Below are 22,634 nucleotides of genomic sequence, written 5' to 3'. Positions count from 1 at the left end.
GCAGAGGAAGTGGTGGAAACTTTTACCAGGGAGTGGATTTCCCGTTTTGGAGTACCGTCAATAATCACAACAGACCAAGGATCCCAATTTGAATCCGATTTGTTTAACCGGCTGCTGCTTCGATTCGCCACCAAGCGTATAAGGACTACCTCATATCATCCCTGCGCAAACGGAATGATTGAACGTGTCCATAGACAGCTCAAAGCGGCATTAATATGCCATCAAGATTCATGGGTAAGATCCCTTCCCATGGTTTTGCTGGGAATGCGGTCAGCCTTTAAAGAAGATTTGGAAGCCACAGTCGCAGAAACGGTGTACGGTGAACCTTTAAGACTCCTTGGAGAGCTGTTAATAGCTTCCTCGTCAATAGAAAAAATTGAGGATGCCACCGACTTTGTGGTACAATTGCGTAACAAAATGTCATCTATACGCCCAGTGCCTGCTTCTCGACATTGTAAAAACTCTCCATTTATATTCAAGGAATTGGAAAGCGCTTCTCATGTTTTCCTGAGAGACGATACCATCCGCAGGGCATTGCAGCCGCCATATACAGGTCCATATAGAGTATTAGAACGCTCCCCTGATGGGAAAACGTTCACACTGTCCATAAAAAATAACAAAGTTGTCGTGAGTGTAGACAGACTTAAGCCGGCTTTCATAGATCACATTGATGATGAACGGAAGCAAGCCGAGCCTTTGTCTTGTCAGCAAAATCAAGCCTTACGACCAATGGATCTGGAAAATCCGCCGCTGTTGCCGCTGCCAACAAGGCCGCTGTCAATTCCAATAAAAATTCAAGGTGAGAAAACAAAAGAGCCTTATACCACACGCTCAGGCAGACGTGTCAGATTTAAAAAAAATACTGATTTATAAGAACTACTTGTATCTTGTTACCTGTTGTTACCTATCGTTACCTTGTACTTGTTACTTGTTACCTGTAATTTTCACTTATAATTCTTCGTTTTATACAATTATTCTTGTAATACATTCGCACGTATACCTAATTATGCGTAATATTAAGAGTATAGTGACAATTTTGATTAAGGGCTCTCAACTGGCGTATCTTTCTCCGTGGGGGTGTGGTGTGGTGAATGGTTTTTCACACACAGATTAACAACGGGAGACGTCCGGAAGAAAAGAAAGACAGGCTGTCAGATTGAGGGAAAAATGTCATGAGATAAAAATTTGTGTTTTACGTTTTTAAAAGGTTCAAAGGATAAAAACCAATTGATTGTTAATGTATACGATTTTAAGGTGCGTGTGGAATAAATAAGTGCTTCCTATACTGCAGTTTGAGTTTAATCCGCAACGACGACAGTTGACAACATATTTCCTAAATGTTTTTGAATATTTTATTGATACGCTATTTCTTGATAGTCTAGGTTTTGTTTAATGTCTCTTATGTCTTTTGTCTTAATTCTGACATTTTAATCCTAATTATTTAACATACAATGTGAAATTTACTACATAAAATTCAATACATGATAAATTTTGCAGTCAGGCATTTGTTAAAACTCCTTACATTGTGGATTTTTACTAAATGCTGGAGGAAAAAACCACAACGCAGTAACTGAAGATATAATAATATAAAAGAAATAATAATAATAAAGAACGCAACGGTGTCGTAGGATAATTTTATTTTTTAACTAGAATTCGTGAGAACTGAGGTTGCGATTCAAATAATACTTGTTGGAGTTTGAATATGAAAGTAATGGCAGGCAACACTTGGCACATGTAAGGTTAGAGATTTCGAATATTGGAATGCTTATTTAAATGTCTAAAAACAAATAATTGTCTTCTCTTCAGTGAAGACAATGACTTCTCATCTAGACACGGTCAGAGCAACATCTTAGAGTTTTATAAAAATAAAATTTTATAATGGTGTAATAGTGTACAAAGTATTTGCAATATAATTATATTAACCATGAAGCAGTGTTGTGTTTAAATAGCCCCTCATCACCTACAGAACCTAGTCCCCTCAAATTTAACCGCCCAACAATACTAATAGCAAAGAGACGTAATTGTTATGAAGTATATAGTTATTTAAATATGTTGATACTGCTGCTACTTTTACTTCCCATAACTTGTAACGACGCCACCTAGCGACGTCTGATTTATATTGGTGATGTTTTATAATAGATGGTGCTGATTGAGTCCTTTTTTAAATTAACTATGCTAAAACATGTGTAAAGCTAGTTAAGTATTACCGTAAAACGAACGAGGAATAGTTTATTTAAATGTTTCGTTTTTATTTCAGTAGAATTAATGAACTTGATGAAGCTGGTAGGCTGTGTTTTAAGGCTTACAATGCAGCCCCCACCGTTCTTATAATTATAGACTTAGGCTCCGGTTTTTGGTGTTGGAGACAAGCTAGTTAGTTCAGTAGAGTTAGTATTAAGTAGTTAGTGGAGTACACAGACATCACACATGACCACACTTGAACATTGCTTACCACTTTCAGACATGAGGTCGAAGTCTCAATTGATGTAAATGAAACTATAAAAGTTAGATTTGATCAATCATGTCTTCAAAAAATATAAAAAAATAAAACCAGTCCTTTCAGGTAACAATGCATAATTGAGTAAATTGTGATTACAAAACTCACAATACTAAGCTTATATAGTATGGGATTACCTATGTAAAACCAACTTAAGGTTTGTTAGAATAAAGAAGCATCTCAAATCTAACCTACACATAAGTTCCTAGGTGAAAGTTATACAGACAAGGCCAAAAGGCAGTGTTAAGTCAGCTCAGATTTCAGATTGGGGAAGTCACTGGTCATTTTGGTACTAGAAAGCATCTCTTCAAGACAAACTCAGGTGAAATCTCTACATCTAAATTGTGGAGAGGTTAATTAAAGACCATGTTCAGTTGGACAAAAACCAGATTTAGCCAGCTAGTTCTTTAAGATAATTTATGTTGAATTTAGCAATGTCTGTTCCGTATAGTCCTAAGTTTAAGTATTAGGGTGGTTATTTTTCAGGCATTTTAAATATTTGTCTTAATTTTTGTATATAATGTCTAATAATTTTGCCTTTCTGAAATTATTTGACTTACCTTTGATACTAGACTGGCTCTGTAGGCAGCAAGAGCCTTAAGGTATTCTTTTTTTGCTATTTCTGTCTTTTGTTTGTAAACCTGTTATATGAAAAATATAATGAATTGAGAGTGTTCAATGTTTGTATTTGATTATTAGTAAGAAATTATTTATATTACATATGACTCAGACTTACACTTTTATGTTCTGAGTCTAAACCATCCCACATTGAAGCAACTATCTTTGAAACTTCCCCAAAACTAGCATTAGGGTTTTGACCTTTGATTGCTGCTTGGGTATCTCTGAAGAATAAGGCATATGCTGATACTGGCCTGTTAAAATAAATACTGTTATAGTTAATGATGTTCTGTTAATAATGAAATAAAACTTTACTGTGACTAATTTATCATACTTTTGTGGTTCATTTGGGTCTCGTTTTTTCTTTTTTTTCTGAACTTTAGGCTTTTTCTGCATCTGTCCACGGTTCATTCCATTGTCCATTGGATCAGGTGAAGTTCTTTTGACAGCCATGTTTGCAACACCAATCTGTGGAATTATGGTTTCATTACTTTGCTGTTATTTTATAAAGTTAAATTCTGTTTGTTTTCATAATAAAAATATATAGTTCATTGGCAAAATAAAGACAGTTAATTTGATAAGAATGAATGATAATATTATAGTGATAAAATTTGCCTATACCTGATGAAGCGTAGTTTGTTGCTGCCGGCTCGCTGAGCAATAATGGATAGGCAGAAGGCTTTCCGCATCACCAGGCAACTACCAACAAACAACGAATTCATTAGAATCTCTATAAATAACATTCTAGTGAATTTCTATTATGATTGCATAGTTTCAATGCCAATGAACTATATTGGTGACAAAATGGAACAACAAAGCATTCTATTGTAGAAAAGTGTGCATTATAATAACTATTAAAAAGTAATCATAGGTACTTAAAATAAGTTCTTTCATATAATTAGTATTTATGATTTTATAATAAGTTTACTGATTAAGCATGAAGTTTATTGACAAATGGTAAAAGATGAATAGTTGAAAAGGGAAAATAATGTATTTTTTACTCCTAAGAGTCAAAATCTATTTATTTTAAAATGTAAAGTGTGCATACATGCAGTTCATACATCATTCCGTTCATCATACCTGAGAATGCTGTGAAGGTACACTGTCATCTGAGTCATCACTTGTAGTGCCTGGTGGTGATGCTCTTTGTGGGGAGCCATAGACTGGTCCTGATGGCTGTGTTGGTGTACTTGGAGTCGGTGGCCCACTTATAGCTTGCGCAGGTTGCATTATTAAGAGCCGCTGTTGACCTCCAGGTTGTTGCTGAATCATATAATTGCCTGCTGGAGCACCTGCCCCACTGCAAATTTATTATTAATGCGATATCGGAACATGATAATGTATTTGTTTTAACTTAAATGTTCGTTTTTTACCTGTGTGTTGTGACAGGCGTGTGCGGCTCTTGTAAATAAAGAGGTTGTTGATAAGAAGGAGCACCACCTGGTGGGGCCAAGCCGTCCTGTGCTGGATTCATCATGCCTACCTAGAAGTGTATTAATTAGAATAAAATTCATACACATGTTCAAAGAAGTTCTTTTTGGTTACATACATAATAAGACAGGAAAATGTTTTTATTATTATTCTAGTTGAGTAGCATACGACTGTGAATAATTTAATCGACTGTTTCACACAGTTTCACAATATTAATATTTAAGAAATATTTCAAATCAATTAATCATTTTTGCTGATAAATTAACATTATTTATTTTCGGGAACTGAAGTTCTTCAAACTTTTGTGAAGTTTTTTTATTATTCTAATGACATGATTCGACTGGATTCTGGTCCTTTAAGCCAAATCTTTGCTTTGTGGCATTTTCATTTCTCAGTTGTTTGTGAGTACTATAAAAATAACTATGATAGACTAATAAAAACAGGAAATTGATATGAAATAATAATAATAATAATAATAATAATAATTCTGTTCGGTTGCATAAATAGTTTTGTTGTAGTAGCATAGATAAATATCAGTTCCAATTTTTTTTTTCAATTTTCCAAATCACCTTTTTAAACGAATCGAATATTTTGTGAAAACCATTTTTCATTTTCAGTCTTTTAAATTGATAAGCACATTGATTACATTGAGAGCATAGAATAGATTGATGTTTTTAGTACAATAAAAATATCAACAACAATACAATATTTCAATGCATCATATTAATAAAAAATTAACCTATTTTATGTACGAAGGACCTTAGAACAGATAAGTAACAATCGTCTATCATACTTTTTTTTTATTGCATGGATGTGTGGACGAGCTCACAGCCCACCTGGTGTTATGTGGTTACTGGAGCCCATAGACATCTACGACATAAATGCGCCACCCACCTTAAGATTACATGCTGATGATTACAGATACAACGGCTGCACCACCCTTCAAACCGAAACGCATTACTGCTTCACGGCAGAAATAGGCAGGGTGGTGGTAACTACCTGCGCGGACTCACAAGAGGTCCTACTACCAGTAATAACGCAAATTATAATTTTGCGGGTTTGATTTTTATTACACAATGTTATTCCTTCACCGTGGAAGTCAATTGTGAACATTTGTTGAGTGAGTATATTATTAGTGTGGGGGGGGGGGGGGGGTTTGAGACATTTGCTAGTAACTGCTCGTATGCTCCCCTAGAGAGGCCTAATAGTTCAAGAACCGCTACTTGACTTCCAATGCATTCAGTATCAGCGTTTTCTGTATCCTTTATCACCTCATTGTCATTACCAGTCGGCATTTACTGGCAATTACCTGCAATTACCTACAACGAAGTCTTACTCTCCGGTTTTGGGGGTGGGGCCGGTATCGTGGGTGGTATGGCTAGTATGGAATACTATTTAGATACTTGAGGCCGTAATGACATTGTGATGTCTATGAGCTACGGTAAAAACTTAAAACAAGGTGAGCCGTGAGGTCGCTCACTTAAAATATTAAGGGAAAAAAAAGCGGGAATTAAGTGATTGATTTCAATATTTTCCTAAGTGCACGTGTTCTTAATTTTATACACAAAATAACCGGATTAAACTTGGCTGTCGCGGGGTGAATAGATAAGGAAGCAGTATTTTAAATTCTTAATAAAATTAATATAAAAAGTCATGCCAAGAGAATATTCAGCAAATACAATTTACTAAGAGGTCAAATAATTTCGTGAAAAATGCGGATAAAAAAAAACGGTTCACTGTTATTAGAATTAAAAGAAGAAACAAGCTGAAAACTCTGTTAGCAGTTTCGCCGTCAGAACAGTAACAGTTTATTAATGGATATCACAGGTACTACACTTTTTTTTTAGGATTGAAGGATTACTGGTTGCCCGGAGGCCTTTCCAGTTTCATCAGGACAGGTGGGCGAGCAAAGGCTCAGCCAGGATGGGTGGGATTTGCTAACAGCTGTCCGAGCGCCTCCGAAGGAGATCTAACAACTCAAGAGTACCTAGCTGCTTCGCGAATGAATCTACTACCGGATCGGAATCGCTACCCGATGAGAAGATCCGGCGAAAAACTCAGCGAGCTGATGTTTTTTTTTATTGCTTAGATGGGTGGACGAGCTCACAGCCCACCTGGTGTTAAGTGGTTACTGGAGCCCATGGACATCTACAACGTAAATGCGCCACCCACCTTGAGATATAAGTTCTAAGATCTCAGTATAGTTACAAGGGCTGCCCCACCCTTCAAACCGAAACGCATTACTGCTTCACGGCAGAAATAGGCAGGGCGGTGGTACCTACCCGCGCGGACTCACAAGAGGTCCTACCACCAGTAAAAATGATTCTGATTCATGGGTTAGGTTGCACGGCGAACTCTTTGTCGAGTTCGACGAGTACGGTTACAGAGGTCCCTAAGCCTGCTCCTAGTGTTAGAGCTGAAGGCGTCTAATGCAAAGGTTATCGGATCTGATGGATCCGTAAGGACGTGTCTAGGGCGTCGACGGTGACTGGCTCCTGCGTGATCAGGATTCGGGGAGTAGTCAGCGGCGGCAACGATAAGGCGATTATCATGACGCATAGCCTTATTGAAGTACCGTTCCGACGCTGACTTCATGTATTTCTGGATAGATTCGATGCCCAGGTTATCGTGTACGTCAACGTTCCTCACGAACCACGGAGCTCCGACGGCTAACCTGCAAAAGCGGGATTGTAGAGATTGGAGGGTGTCTATGTGTGTGCGGGCCGCGTGAGGGAACACCACACTCGCGTAAGTCATGACGGGACGTATTATCCATTAACGCGCTTAAGTGTTGTACATTATTTTTTTACTTGCAAAACAATTTCACCAGTTTCACCAGGAGAGGTGGGCGAGGACGGGCTCATCCAGGAGGAGTGGATCTGCTAACAGCTGCCCGAGCGCTTCCGGAGGAAACTTAACAAATCAAGAAGAAGGAGACCTAACGGCTCAAGGGCCACTGCTTCATGAATGCATCTACTATCGGATTGAAATTGCAACCCGCTGAGATGATCTAGCGAGAAACTCAGCGTGCTGATGTATGGGTTAGCCTGTACGTGGAACACTTTGCCGAGTTCGACGAGTACGGTTATCAATTTTCTAAAGCTACTCCTGGTGCTAGAGTTGCAGGCGTTTAATAATGCTGTTCGTGGATCAGAAATAAACTTAAAATTCTAAATTATTAATGAACATTGAATTAAAAAGTCAGCGAACGCAATTTTTGGTCGTGACTACGAAAACTAAGCAATTTGGAATGGCGGATTATGGCAGAATCAATAAATGGTTATCATTATACACAGTTTTAAAGTTTAAGCTTAGTTTTAATTATATTTATTTGCTATAATAAAGTTATCGTCATAAGTTGTAATAAAAGGTAAATAAATATTAATTGATTGAATGCGATTCTTAAAAGCATACATCCATAAAGCAAAATAAAATAAAATGGGCGTAAAATTGACATTGACCATTGTCATTTTCTAGATGCGACGCGTTTAATTTACGATAACCTGTTTTGAAAATTTCGAACTTTTAAGCCCGGATGAGTTTGGCGAGCGAAGCTTTGATTCAAGTTTGATAGATGTGGAATAAAAAAATATACTAAATTAAACGATTGATTTCAGTAATCAGGTTAACGATTTTATGAAGTTAAAATGAATTAAATATATTTTTTGCGTTTCATAAAAAATAAGAGAATAAAAACACTCAATAACACCACACTTTGCCAGCAGTCCACGTTTTCACAGTGCTCTTAATATATTTAATGCTGGCACTTTACATCACAGCATATATATTATTTTAATCTACCTACGGTAGTTGTATTTTGGCATTTTAATTGGCCAAATATTTCATTTATTCGCATACTATCACAAATGCATAATATGACAATCATGCTTTTTACTATTACTTAAAAACACTTTTTTTCTATACCACACTAGTACTTAAAAACATGTTTTTTTTCATTGAAAAAATTCTAAGAATAAAAAAGTCATTTTGATACAACAACAAAAATATTTCAAAATTTACATGCTCGTAGAGAAAAGGACTATTTGTAAACTAATTTGTTAGATCGGCCACCGAGTTCATTAAGTTGAACGCAATGTGAATATCGCGCCAACCTTTAGGTTGATATTTATAGAAGTCTCAATTCCAACGGTGTAACACAGGCCCTATTTTACAATCCAAGCATGATTGCTTCCCGACGAAAAAGATGTGATGGTAGAATCCACCCGTGCGGGCTTTTAGAATAGGTATGTATTATTGCATCAAGCTTATTAAAAGACATCGATCGCATTATTTTAAGAATTAATAGTCTATGTCGGTGCCTTATCATTATCTGAAATAATATTATAGTTTCTAATGTTTATACATATTCGTTTCTTTTTTTAGTCTCCCGCTATAAATACTTCACTTAACATTCACTATATTTAAAAAATCCTAGGTGTTCGTGATCTGTGACGAGGAACTCTATATAGTACTTCAAATGTCCGAAATCGTAAAATGATAAGTGAGTTTTTTAATTTTAGAAAGCACATACTTATAATAATTTCTGCGACTTTCTTTGTGTTCTATGGATTCTCTTATCTTAGTTGTGTTGTCGTTATTTCAGTGAATCTCTTTCGTTATAGCACCAACGAAACACGACAGGTAGGTTGTAAGTAGGTAGTTTCATTTCATACAACGTGTGTGTCTAGTTCAAATCTAGTAAATATTTGGCCTTAGTGACAGCGAAACGTGGTTGACTCACTATATTCACTGCCCTTGGGCCCGTGATCTGCTCTCAACACCTGCAGATCGTTGAGTCTCACATACCCCGCGCGCCCCCTAGGCGCGGGGACCTCGTAGGAGGTTCGGCCCCCGGCCCGAAAAAAAAAAAAAAAAAAAAAACTATATTCACTGCGACTCATAATTTTACATCCCAATGCTTGCAGATATCGGACAGAACACAATATTACATTAATTACGTAATTACCTTCATAAAAATTTGTTATATTATTATGCTTATATATTTAATACATTTTGCAGGAGAAGACGAAACAAATTTATGTTAAGTTCTAGGCTGTTCTTTGTTATGCAAATTAAAAACACGTGATGAATTGAGAAATTCCATCTGCTAATTTATTAAAAGTCAGTGCAAATATTGATTCTCGAATAATTCGAGAATAATTCGAGAATCAATAGTTCTTATTTTAAATTCTAATCGTAAATTCATTGTTTAATTCTTTATTCTAATAATATTTAAACTTAATTGATAATTATCTAGTTTATTTTTTATTCTAAAGTTACTAAGCCTAACAGACACCGCTTGTAGTATCCCCATGTGAGTTTTTAAAACTTTGGTTCATTTTCAAATCACAATAAAAGATACCGATTAGATAAAGTTTGGCTAAACGTTTAAGAGAGTCCACAGGCGACCCGGTTTATATAATAAATATGTACTTGAACTTAGACATACAATATAACGTGAATGCCTCTGTCCAGCTTGAAACATGAGCTCAAAGATTCTCTGACTTCAATCTTTAAATAATTTCAAAACTGTTTTGAAATCCTTCAACAAAAGTACATATTTCAAAAGTTAAATGATCTGAAAATTCATAGTTGTTCGGCATTAATAGACGATTTGGATTTGATAATGATTAGACGTATTAGATGGGGTAAAAGCAAAACCCATTTAATTATCTATAAGATAATAAAACGAACCTGCGGCGCAGCGTGGTGTAATTGTGTGTACTGAATATGCGTATTCTGGACTCCTGATCCCGGCGCATGCTGCCCGTGTATTAAAGGAATATCAAATTCTTCGTCACCAAATGAAGGAGTGTGAAATGTCTAAAAACGAGAATATAATATAAAATGAAATTGTTAAAACATTTTACCACACGTACTTGGAAAAATGTTTCGTGTTTAACTCTGTTTAAAACGTTTATTCTTTCTAGTCATTAACGACGAAGCCAAACAAATACCTGATCATTCATGGCGTACACACTGTTCTTGGCGTCGCGAGTAGCGGACAGGGGCACTTCGAGATTTTCAGGTCTCTGCAACAATGAAATATGACAGAATAATGATAGGTGTCCGTATAATATAATATGAAATTTTATAAAAATATTTCCTAAAGGACAATTCCTGTGGAATACTGCAATAGGACTCTTCTTAAGTTTGTGTTCAACAGATAATGATTTTTTGGTTTGATTTTTAGGCAGTTTACTTATTCATTCTTGAAATTCCCACTGAGTTTCTCGCCAGATCTTTTCGGTGGGTCGCGATTCTGATCCAGTGGTAGATTCTGCGAAGGACTGCTCTGGCTAAGGCTAGTGTTAGCAAATACTCTCAGTTTGAGCCCGTGAGCTCACCTACCTGTCCGGGCGTAACTGGAATAGTCTCTTAGGCTACCACCGAGTAGGTAGGGAAAAAATCTCGCAATTTCAGACGTTTTGGTAGTTGCAGTAAAACAACACAATCGAGTATCATCCGAATGTTCTTTTAAGTTCGCACTTTAAGTAGCTTTCGGCCTATTGGACAGTAGCAGTGGTTGGTCTTCAAACCTTATGGCAGAATAGGATGGGAATGAAAATATTGTATTACTGATGTTGGGGTGAAGTAACACCACTTTCTTAATGGCTGCAGTACTTACCGAAAAGCTATAGAATGGATTAGACGTAGAATTTTACAGAGTTCGTATTAGAAATACTTGGGTTAAAAAAATTTACCTATAGTATGTTTTTGTACTTAAGATGAACAGACTACAAACTCACAGTACATCTCATGTTAAGCGGTCATCGTCTATTTGAAACGTGCAATATCTTGGCGGTATAAATAGGCAGGTTAGTAAAAAAAAAACAAATTGTTTAAAAAATTGTCTCATGATTAAACAGATAATGATGTCAAAAGTTCAGTTAAAGTAAATTCGATCAATTTAATTCGATATTGAACAAGATGTTTTCCGCGTTTTACAGAGACGGGATCGAACAGTTTAAGAGATCGTAAGTAATAGCAATAACCGTAGCACATAACAACCTCGTTAAGTTCCCGACGTAATAGTTAAGGACGATTTTATTGCTTTTTACTTTTATAATATCACGACGACGCGACGAGCCCGAGGGATCGTACCTTATCCCGGCAAATTCGTTTAGGTAAGATCACGACTAACTTGTTTTAGATTGGTCGTAGTTTTTTTTTTATAAGGGCTGTCAGCTAACGAATCTCTCGTACCCGCCCAAGTCCAAATTGTACGAGTATACATGATATTTATATCGCTCATTTTTGAAGAACTTATAGATCATAACTAACTAAATACAACATGCATGATTTCAGATGTATTACACGAATTTTTTTGCATCTCTGCGAATCTCTATATATAAAAATGAATTGCTGACCGTTAGTCTCGCTAAAACTCGAGAACGGCTAAACCGATTTGGCTAATTTTTTGTCTTGAATTATTTATGGAAGTCCAGAGAAGGTTTAAAAGTATTAGATAATTAAGAAAATGTTCGGAATTAAATAAAAATAACAATTTGGTTTTTCCTTTGATGTGTCACCCGTCGGACGGATTACTTTTGTTTGTTTTAAGTTTATTTTATACAAAAGTTTAGGTCATTTATTTATCGATTGAGGCACTACGAAGTCTGCCGGGTCAACTAGTCATAAATACAATATAAATTAAGTTCTTTTACATTAAAATTTTGCTTTTATTACCTATTTTCATTGTATTATTTTTGATGTTTCAAATACGGTTTACGTGATCACGGATTTTCACAAACACTCAAACGTACTTCGAAACGTCCGAAGCAATAAAATTAAAGTAATAAATAAATCTGAGAATAAACAATAAAGCACATAGTTTCATCACTACATAGTATAAAACAAAGTCGCTTTGTCTGTCCCTATATCTGTCTGTCCGTATGTATGCTTAAATCTTTAAAACTACGCAACGGATTTTGATGCAGTTTTTTTTAATAGATAGAGTGATTAAAGAGGAAGGTTTATATGTATAATAACATCCATTAAATAGTGGAGAAATCAATAATAAATTACAGTTTCCCAAGCGAAGCGAGGGCGGGTCGCTAGTTGTAATATAAGACTTTAATACATTTTAGTCATATCTATAAGCTTCTAAATTTGGATGTTTTTCGTTAGTGGTTTGCTAAGAATTAGATCTCTCTATGTGACAAAACTGCTTATCTGGGAGATTATTGCAAGTTCTTAGCTGAAAATTGATAATAATTTGATTATTTTTTTTAAATTGCCAAAAAGCAGTTTATCAAAATATCGTTAAAAAATTATGCATGTCACTTCGTACATGTAGTGAAAATCTTATGCAGATTACGTATCAGAGAAATTGGTATTAATAAGTTATATACATATTTGAAATATTGAATTCATTATTGACCATGAATGCTTATCGTGCCTACCGAAAAAAATATCGGTACGCATGCAGCTTGGTGCACGTGAAAGAAGTGAAGTTCTTTTAGGGTGTATAATATTGTGGTTCTTCATTTTTCATCCTTAAATCAAAATTTTCTTGTAATAGGGAATGTTGTTTATAAGAGAAACGACCTCTTCACCGTTTACATATATTTTAAATTATATATATAGAAAAAGAAAGATTTTTTTTTTAAATCCTTCGTTAAAAATAAAATATAAGATATTTATTATGTTACTGCCTTCTACAGTAGCCATGAGAAACTAATAACAAGCCATCTAGTGACCGACGCCCGTAAACAGAATGTTTTTATAATAGAAGCGACCTAGCTCGCTTTCTCCCTCTCTCAAAGGACGAGTGGTTTCCGAGACGTTCTATTTTCTCACTGTTGCGAGTTAAATTTTACTCTCAACGCGCCTAAAGAAGTTTCACTTCAAAAAACATCATCTGATCATAAATGTTTACCGCCCTTGAACATCAGAAATAACAGAGGTATTAAAAATGTCGCAGCCCGCAATTAGTTCTTAAACTTGAAGGACGTTAGAACGATGTTCGTCAGAATTTTTTTATATCTCCCTGAAAGATACATGAAGTTTAGATGAAACCAATTATTTTCTGCAGACCCAGATTCATACGTAATCAAATTGATTCTTCTGAGCTATGGGCTCACTGAGTAGTGTAGAAGCGGACACCCATTGAAAATCTGACACTATCAACTCTGACGTTATATTGTTCTAGTGACCGGATCTTATAGGAGTATCAATCTTCCGCGGCTCTCAAGTTGAAAGGTTCATTTTGATCCAATAGGCCGGTGTCAAAATATTACGGTAACCATCGTGATGAACTTCTGTTCATCACACCTGTCTGGTTGGATACGTTTGGCTCTTTCATTTTTGCGTATACATTTATGATTTTTGCCACGTACATGTACATATCAGATTCTGTAATTAATTTATCAATTTGACTCGGTTTTTTCATTCCACTGCATGTGCATATTGAAACGAAAAGGGTCCTGAGCTTTGGCAACAGAAAGTAGATAGTAGACGCCAATAGCCCTGTCATGGCAAGTATTTCTCGAGGTGTAGGGAATCCTGAACTAGCGTCTTCAATGGCGTCGCCCGCCTTAAGATACGAGTCCGAGGTCTCAACTGCGTTAATATTTGTTAATTTTATTTTTAAATTGCACAGACACACAATTACACAATACAAGGATGAATATGGACTCATTTTTGTAGTCCTAACAAATCAACGTTTTGGTGATTAATTTTTTTGTACATATTATTATGTATCTTTATAGAGTATTGTATATGCTGTTCAGATTTCGTACGACTATTGCAGGTTGGTGCGCCAATTCACAATCCAGTTAGATTTCTTAATAATGTTGCGATATCGAGTGTCGAGAGTTCTGTAAATAAATATCACTTCGAAAAGAACTAATGGTATATAGCAACAGTGTTTTAACTCACTGTTCATTGTTTCCGCATTCCACGTTTTTGATTATGTCCTCTAAAAAGACGTCTTAAAATATACGTGTTCTGCCGAAATTAAATTACTTCTTTTTGGAATTTAAATTACCTTCTGTGAGTGGCCTCGTAGTCTACTCAACTTGGTAAAAGTAGATCAGAAATTAATCGCATAAATGTTAATGTAAGCGGTTTTAAACAGATAATAATTGATGCAGTTTAAATTCAGCTATGCATGTACTCATAAAAATAGATTTTTTTGAATTAAAACATATTTTAAATTCCGTCATTTTATATTAATTTGAAACTAAGAATGTACTTTTTAGGTAGTGTGACGAACAGAATCATTAAAGCATTATTTAAACATTGAAATTCTTTCATAAGAGCACGAGGACCGTTTTAATCGTTCCAAAATGCGATTGATCAACATTGTAATAGTACCTTGAGCCACAAGTCGGTCTCATGCCTCTCAGACCGGTTACGTGGCACACCGGCTGCGCTCCCAATGTGCCTTTTATACACACACTAATATCGCTGGGTAAGTGAAAGGACACGCCGATAATTGCTTTCGGTGCTCGATTTTGTAATAATCTATTCGTTTATTAATAAAATATTCATATTCGGTAAAGTCAATATTGTAAGGGTATTTTGTTGTTTTTGTTTAGAAACAACTGCAATGCAATTGCAATAGTTTCTTGTGGTTACGTTTCGTAAGTTAGATTTTGAATTGCTACAGAATTAGAATTTGTAATGTAAGTTTATTAAAAACCATGGTAGCATTTCGAACCAATAAATTGTTATAATAGTCTATTATAATGTTTCTTCCATAATGATGTTACTAGTATATTTTTAGAGCGTGGAAAGTAGAAAGTTAACAAAAGTAAGCATGTTTAATACACATTCGGAATGTACACATAATTTGAAAAGTAATTGGATTATAATTTTTAAATTATAGATATAATCATCTTTTAATTATTGGAACATTGAACCGCCCTATGAAAACTTTGGAGTTACGAGCCATATGTAGTAATTCCTGTCTAATTATCTCCAATACCTAGTATTTAAAAAGTTTGATTTTGAATACGAGTTTAAATTTAATATAAAATCTACACTATAATACGTGACACCAAAAAGTATTCTCAATGCTAACACACTTTCATTATGATCGTAATTTATTCACCGATTCTAAGAAAACTCGTACAAAAAAATACAAAAAATGTAGATTTCGTAACGCTTCCATTAAAAACGTATGCTGGTACTAACAGTGAATTGGTTTGTGGCTGTGGACGAGTCTCTAGGAGACGTAATTGTCGGTCAGTGACCTCGTTTTGTTCCTTCTACTAAAATAGCGTTAAATCAATTGATGTTATTACAATTGGAACGCAACTTTCATCATAACTTGTTCACTGTTTGTGGGGGACATGTTTGGTAATGAATATATTCATAAGAGGTTTATTCTGTGTCGTTCGAGTATTTTCTTGAAAAAAAAAACATTAATTGGTATTGGAAAATTAAAAACTTCAGAGTATGTATACCTCTTATTATTTTTGATTGAATTTTATTTTAATGTTAAAAATAAACAGGCGCGTATATATTTCTTTGTATTAAAGTAATATTGGTTAAATAATTATTTTATTTAAACCCGTGGTTTTAATTTAAAAACAATGTTTCACAGAGAACTGTGGTTTGGATTTTAACCAATGCTTTTTTATTTAACCTTTATAAGGTGGTCCAAAGAATGTAAAAATTACAACCTGTTTTCCTTCTATTAGTAGTGAGGAATTATTAAAATATTTCAAGTAGTTGACACGGACATGTTAATTGTCTAATACGAAGGTCTATTGGGTTGCCGTTTTCTTTTTTGTCACTTCAAGAGGAAAATGATATAGAAAGAAGGCTTATAGAGGATCCATTGAAAAACAAAAAGCAATCAAAGCTTTGGAGTTTCATTAAAATCATTGGAAATGATTTGAAATTTATGGTGCACGAAGAAATTAAAATAGCAAACTTCATGCCAAATCGTCGAATCTATAATTAATGGAATTCCGAGTTTGGTTATATGTACTTCCAAAAGACAATTCCGAATCTTACACATTGATTTGTTTTTTTTTGACAACTTATTATTGATTCCTTTATTTAAAGTATTGCTACCAGCAAACGGTAAGGAAGTGTTTGGAATTAAATACGATCGGGGTATATATTAGCGATTATAAAAGCATTTTACTTAAGTAAATCGTTTACATTGTCATCGAAATTCCTGTAGATATTTTAAGAATTAACGTTTTGAGTTATAATATGTTTAGAGAGTAATTATTATTAATCCAGATCTTATCTTATCTTCGTATCAATATTCACGTTCCACTTCGCAAAGATAGTGTTACTTTATCAACATTTAAATAGATGAGTAAACAGATATTTCGTTTATATAATTAAATACAACGATACATTAACTGTAAACCGAATAAATTAGGAGCGTTACATAGTGATAAGAATGAATTGATTAAATAAAAATCGAAAACGCGTGTTTTTCGCTAAAATCTAAAGTAGACTCTATTTGTTAGCCTTTTGGCGTCTTTTCCAATAACTCCCGGATTTTATAACTTAAGTATATTTTTTTTATAATTGTTGATTTTTCAGTTTTACAATTTTCTCATTGTCACATTATAAACAAGACGTTAATTTTCCACATAGAATTATCTAATCCTGTGAATGCTGTTTATACTGAAAATTTCTTCCTTGTTCAATTGTAAAAAAATGGGAATAGATAAATAAGGGGCATATCAGAATAGTCGACCTGAGTTACTTATTGAGCAAAGTAACGATACCAGCGTTGATTAAAGTAACTGAATCTACAGTTTGTAATCCTTATCAATACGTAAAACTTAGTTATAGATTTTTTAAGACAAGATTTGATTTATATTGTTATTAGCTTTTTACTAAACAAATAAAGGTCTTATGTTTGTGTACAAATAGCCCAGATTCAAGTATGAAAGTGACAAAAATGAGAACAATTATCATAATACTTTTTACGACTTTCTCCCAGATCGAAAGCGAAAATAAGCAGTAAATAAGAAATATTCGGACGATGTTGTATACAAAGTGAATGGACAAATTAAAAATATGTATAGAAGATAAAAAAAATATTTAGGTATATATGATAACTTGATAACATAAAAAACAAGGCTTTACCTTTTCTTTCTTCATAAATTAAAATAAATATTATTAATAAGTGCTTTTAACATAACTGCTAGTTATAGTGCGATGTACTTCATTTCCAGTAAACTCGCTTTTTTTAAATCAAACACACAAACTCAATCATTTACAAAAAAAAAGTTGTAAAGTATTTGTGTAGTTTTACATACCATTTAAAATATTGAAATAACCGCCTAAAATTCCATCCAAGAAATTGTGTCATTTGCCGCTCTGCATTTCCACTATACGTACAGTTATTAAATTACTTCTACGTGCTGGTTTCATATAAGATATAATTTGTGGACGGAGGAAGTAGAAAATAATTCAATTACAACTTTAATTGATGGCACACTGAAGTCATTTATTCGTAGCACAATTTAAGTTGAACGTGTGATGTGGCACAACCTTTGTTTATGTATGTAAATTAAATTTAAAGACACAAATTTTGAATGTTCTCATAAAATTATATCACTCGTAATGTAAGAGTTCGTGGATTTAGTTAAAGCACGATAGGAATGCACGCCAGACACACGTGCGGGCCGCGCGGGAAGACTGCGTGGCGATCGGGGCGCGCTGCGGTGGGGAGCCGCCGCGGTCCGCGTCACTTTCTAGTTCGGAAAACTGTCGCTTCTACCCCGTGGCGGTAATGGCGGCGCGCTTTTCTTAACAAAATCCTAATGTTGATTTTAATTATTTTAGGAGCTTTTGAAATTATTTTATATTATCTCTAGTAATTACTTCATAATTCTGGTAGAGATGATTTGTTTTGATTGTATAGAATCTATACTATAATATATAATTATCTACATATTTTAATCATCTAAATTTGTTTTCTTTTTGTTATTCAATATAGAAAATTGCGCACGGCCGATTCAATTTAAAAAAAATACTGAATCAGTTACCAACAACAGCACCACAGCCTGAATTGTGACTCTTGTGTTGTAAAAAATAAGACATGAATTTTTGTAACATAAGTAAAATTTATTAAAGAGAAATGGTCTTCTAATAATTTCTAAATACCTATATATGTATGTACATATATTATATTAACTATACTAATTCCGTATCTTATAGTAATATATTATTATATTATACTAACTGCAATAGTATTATTGATAAATATTATGTTATACGTTACTATTTATTCATTCTTAAGAGTATTTGTATTCAAAATAAAAATATACTAAATTTAGCATGAATGACTATGTATAGACTAAAACAACTAAAAATGTACAAAACGATTTCTATGACATCGTTAAGGAAACTTGGAATTAATAATATGTTAAATTTTTTTATTTTTTTATTGCCTTTGTAGGCAAACGAGCACACGGCCCACCTAATGGTGGATGGTAAGTGGTTACCGTCGCTCATGGACGTCAGTAACGCCAGAGGCAGAGCCAAGCCGCTGCCTACCGTATTGAAATACGTTTTTTTTATTGCTTATATGGATGGACGAGCTCACAGCCCATCTGGTGTTAAGTGGTTACTGAAGCCCATGGACATCTACAACGTAAATGCGCCACCCACCTTGAGATATAAGTTCTAAGATCTCAGTATAGTTACAACGGCTGCCCCACCCTTCAAACCGAAACGCATTACTGCTTCACGGCAGAAATAGGCAGGGCGGTGGTACCTACCCGCGCGGATTCACAAGAGGTCCTACCACCAGTAGAATAAATTAAATAAAGTTATTTAGCACGTCAAGCCTATATGTCATGGCCTAGATGGATTGATAGGAACACCGATTAAAATATTTTAAATTTACCGAGTATTAGTATAGTAGAAGCTCAGTATTATTTTTCCGGATACCTATTTAATTTTCGAATCCCATTGTGATTTAAATGAATCCGTACATAAAGATTTTAACACTTATTTTTCGCTCTTAATGACCTATTATTATTATTATAGTATTATTACTATTATTATTATTTTCATAAGTAGTCCATCCTTAGAAGCTATAGAGACAACTATTGTAGTTCCTTAAGCCCTGTCTTGTTAACATGAATTTTAATTAATGGTGCTAGAGCGTTCTTTCAGCCAATGGCTAGTATCAGTGTATGTGATAGGTATAGATATGTACATAATAAGTTATATTATCTCCAGAATGTTGCTATGGTAAACAAAATCATGTCTTTCGGTTTGACCGGGAGAATATATTATATCCTATTGAGACTTCAATGTTATCTTTCAGGGCAAGGAAACAATCACGATGGATAAACTGACGCGCCGCTTAATTATAGATGAGCCGAAAACTTGTCCTATTTTCTACACCGTTGATACTAAAACAGATTCATCGAAAGGTTATTGGCAATGATTAACCGATGTTGGCTTTTAATTAGTGAAAAAGTATCATAAAGTCGCTTTATTATTGAATCAATGCCAAAATCTCGTTATCTTGTTGATGAAGGAAAAAGCGCTCTTAGATTCGTGAAAGAAAAATAATCAGGCTAGCGATCGTACAACTAATATAAAAGATACTCGTACTTGCTACTACTAACTCGGAGAAGGTAATATTATTTTTAAATTATAAACGGGTTTGATACTTTTATTGACATTGGTGACAAATGATCGTATATCCCCCATGATCTTGAGTGGTTACCGTCGCTCGTTGGCAATGCCAGTGGCACAACTACGTCGTTACCTACCGCAGAGGTTTGTTTTTAAGCTATTTAAAGTGCTAGTAGATGCTTTTCAATTATAGTAAGAATGGGTTTGGATATTCTTTTAAAAATTATTATGATTGACCGTTTTTTAGTAAATTTTTTTATATAGATATCTTTTTTTAACAACATAAGATTTAAAATATAGTACAGTAAAGAGAAATTTCTAATAATATATATATGTATTTCTACATTCATGCCAATCTCAGTATATACTTTTTATTATGGTAACTGCACCTACCTTAAAAGAAAAGGAAATTAGTGAATAAAGCTTTTTTTTGTGATGAATTGTAGTAATATTTTGAAGGGAGTATCTCAATCTCATATGTGCAAATGAAATGTTAACGGTGTTTAAAGAATATTAAAAAAATCGAACAAAATTAGTTTCACGGAGTCTTTAATTGTTCCAGTTCACATTTGTTTACAATTTGCTTGTATAATCCTGTAGTCCGGGTATATTTGTAAATGCTAATCATAAAATGGTTAGGTACTTACCTTGTACATATTGTACAGCTTGTATGACCTATCATGATTTTCGGAAGCAGTTTGTGGACACTCCATTCCAATTCGTGCACAGAACTCGAAAAATTATGACGGTCCATTTACAGCATCAAGTACTGATTTTCTTAAAAGGTTACTTCGACCCCTGCAGTCGCTGCACTAGCAAAAGGAGATTTGTTTTTAAAATTTTATTCAATGATGTGCATCCTTTTTATAAAAAGCGAATCGTCTTGTATTGAGTGATTGAAAGTACAATAATGTACAAAATATGTAATTACAATGATAAATTTATTTTAATTTACAAATCTAAAAAAAAATTTATAACTATAATTGAATTAACTGAAATATATAACATGTGACCGGTGTTCTTATTTTCAATGTTGTCAAAGTTTGACATCGCCGACGGCAAAATTGTTTCTCTGAACTATCTTATGGGTAGCAAATGTATGCCTTATTATTCCGAAACGAAATATTATTCACTCCAATATTGGATTTGATTTATTGTAATTAATAATAATTATACGGAACTTTTACGGAAGTTATTAAATAGAATGTTATTGCTAGGTACTTTTTAAGTTAAAACGAAGTAGAGTTATAGGGAAATTGTGAATAAATAGATTTTACAGAAATAATTTTAATATTAAACACACAATTGAGGATGTTATGATTAAATAGACTAGTTAATTGATAATTAATTAGCTGTATACCACAAATATTTGGCAATCGACGTTAGTCAGAAAGTTCACTTTGTTGTTTACTACGACAACGTGATTATTAGGTCCAGTTATCAGCGATTATCAATGAAGTTCAAGCAAAAAAGCGGGGTGCCGCCAGTGTCGAGCGGATTGCGGAGAGCACGTGGCCGGCACGCGGGCTCGGCACGCTGGGGTATAGTTGCGGAACCGCGAGGGAGCACCCGCCGGAAACCGAGGTGTATCGGGGCTCCTCGAGTACAGAGAAGTGGCGGCCCGCGGCGCGCCAACCCCGCGCTTCCAGCCCCGCACTCCCCGCACCCGGCTCAGCACACACATGCACTCCGCAGCCTTCGTCTCCTCACCACCACTCACCCCGCACTGTATTTGCCTTAATCGCGAATTAAGGTTCCAGTAATGTTTTCTGTTAAGCTTAAAGCTGAATTGACGTCATTCATTAGAAAACCCAATTTCGTTAGGGCGTTGTGTTCTAGTCCGGAATTTCTCATAACTATTTATTTGTTTCATCAGTATTAATTATAACAAAATTAAACTATCACATATTGTTAACAAACATGATGATTTTCACTGCTTTCTAATTTTCAAAGAATATTTTTTTTTTATTTATATGTTGTTTATTTTTTTTATTTGTAGAAGGCTTAAGTAAGTTTAACAATACAAACAAGTGTTTGCATATATTAAATAAATCAATGTTATCAACTTCTAACCTTAATAGATTGTGAACAATTAATTTCATGTTATAAGCGTAATCAGAAATGATTGGCATGTGCACCACGCCCAGACGCACACAGTAGGTATTAACCACTATAAGATGCACTCTCGGTCGATGCCTGACGATTCAAAGCTGGATTGGTCAACATATACGTAGGTTATAGGAAATTTCGAGGTTTCCGTATAATTGTATTTGCGATGGGGAAATCGGACATGGGAAAGCGTCTGCATTGCAATTGAAGTGTACTAACGAATTTGAAATTCTACATTACATATGACTTTATATAAATATGTACCTATATTTGTAACATTCAAACATGTCGTCATTTTTGATAATTTTGCTAAGTTGAAATTATACGAAATAATAATTATAAAAAGAATCATCAAGTTACCTACATACTTTGATTGAGTGAGAACTTTAAAACATCAGAA

The 22,634-nt window shown here is 34.4% G+C and overlaps 1 protein-coding gene across 13 annotated transcripts in view; it reads right to left on the bottom strand.

Moving 5' to 3' along the window:
- LOC101737576 (TOX high mobility group box family member 3) overlaps positions 1 to 21,727 on the bottom strand; it is a 32,905-nt gene extending 11,178 nt beyond the window's left edge. For 2 of the 13 annotated variants that reach the window (XM_062670577.1, XM_062670578.1), the window contains exons 1-8: positions 17,788 to 18,430; positions 10,504 to 10,578; positions 10,241 to 10,369; positions 4,489 to 4,598; positions 4,196 to 4,415; positions 3,450 to 3,583; positions 3,234 to 3,369; positions 3,058 to 3,138 (exon numbers count right to left, since the gene is read on the bottom strand). In XM_062670577.1, coding sequence (XP_062526561.1) covers positions 3,058 to 3,138; positions 3,234 to 3,369; positions 3,450 to 3,583; positions 4,196 to 4,415; positions 4,489 to 4,598; positions 10,241 to 10,369; positions 10,504 to 10,578; positions 17,788 to 17,790 — 888 coding nt within the window. In that variant the 5' untranslated portion in view covers positions 17,791 to 18,430. Of the gene's footprint in view, positions 1 to 3,057; positions 3,139 to 3,233; positions 3,370 to 3,449; positions 3,584 to 3,736; positions 3,815 to 4,195; positions 4,416 to 4,488; positions 4,599 to 4,664; positions 4,868 to 10,240; positions 10,370 to 10,503; positions 10,579 to 17,787; positions 18,431 to 20,772; positions 20,938 to 21,485 lie in introns of those variants that run through there. The other 11 variants (XM_062670579.1, XM_062670580.1, XM_038013219.2 and 8 more) reach the window with 10 other exon arrangements.
- Between the last annotated feature and the right edge of the window lie 907 nt (positions 21,728 to 22,634).

The sequence above is a fragment of the Bombyx mori genome, chromosome 10, assembly GCF_030269925.1.
Source record: "Bombyx mori chromosome 10, ASM3026992v2".
Lineage (NCBI taxonomy): Eukaryota > Metazoa > Arthropoda > Insecta > Lepidoptera > Bombycidae > Bombyx > Bombyx mori.
The sequence above is the reverse complement of the archived record's forward strand: the minus strand, read 5'-3'. Positions and strand labels throughout refer to the sequence as shown.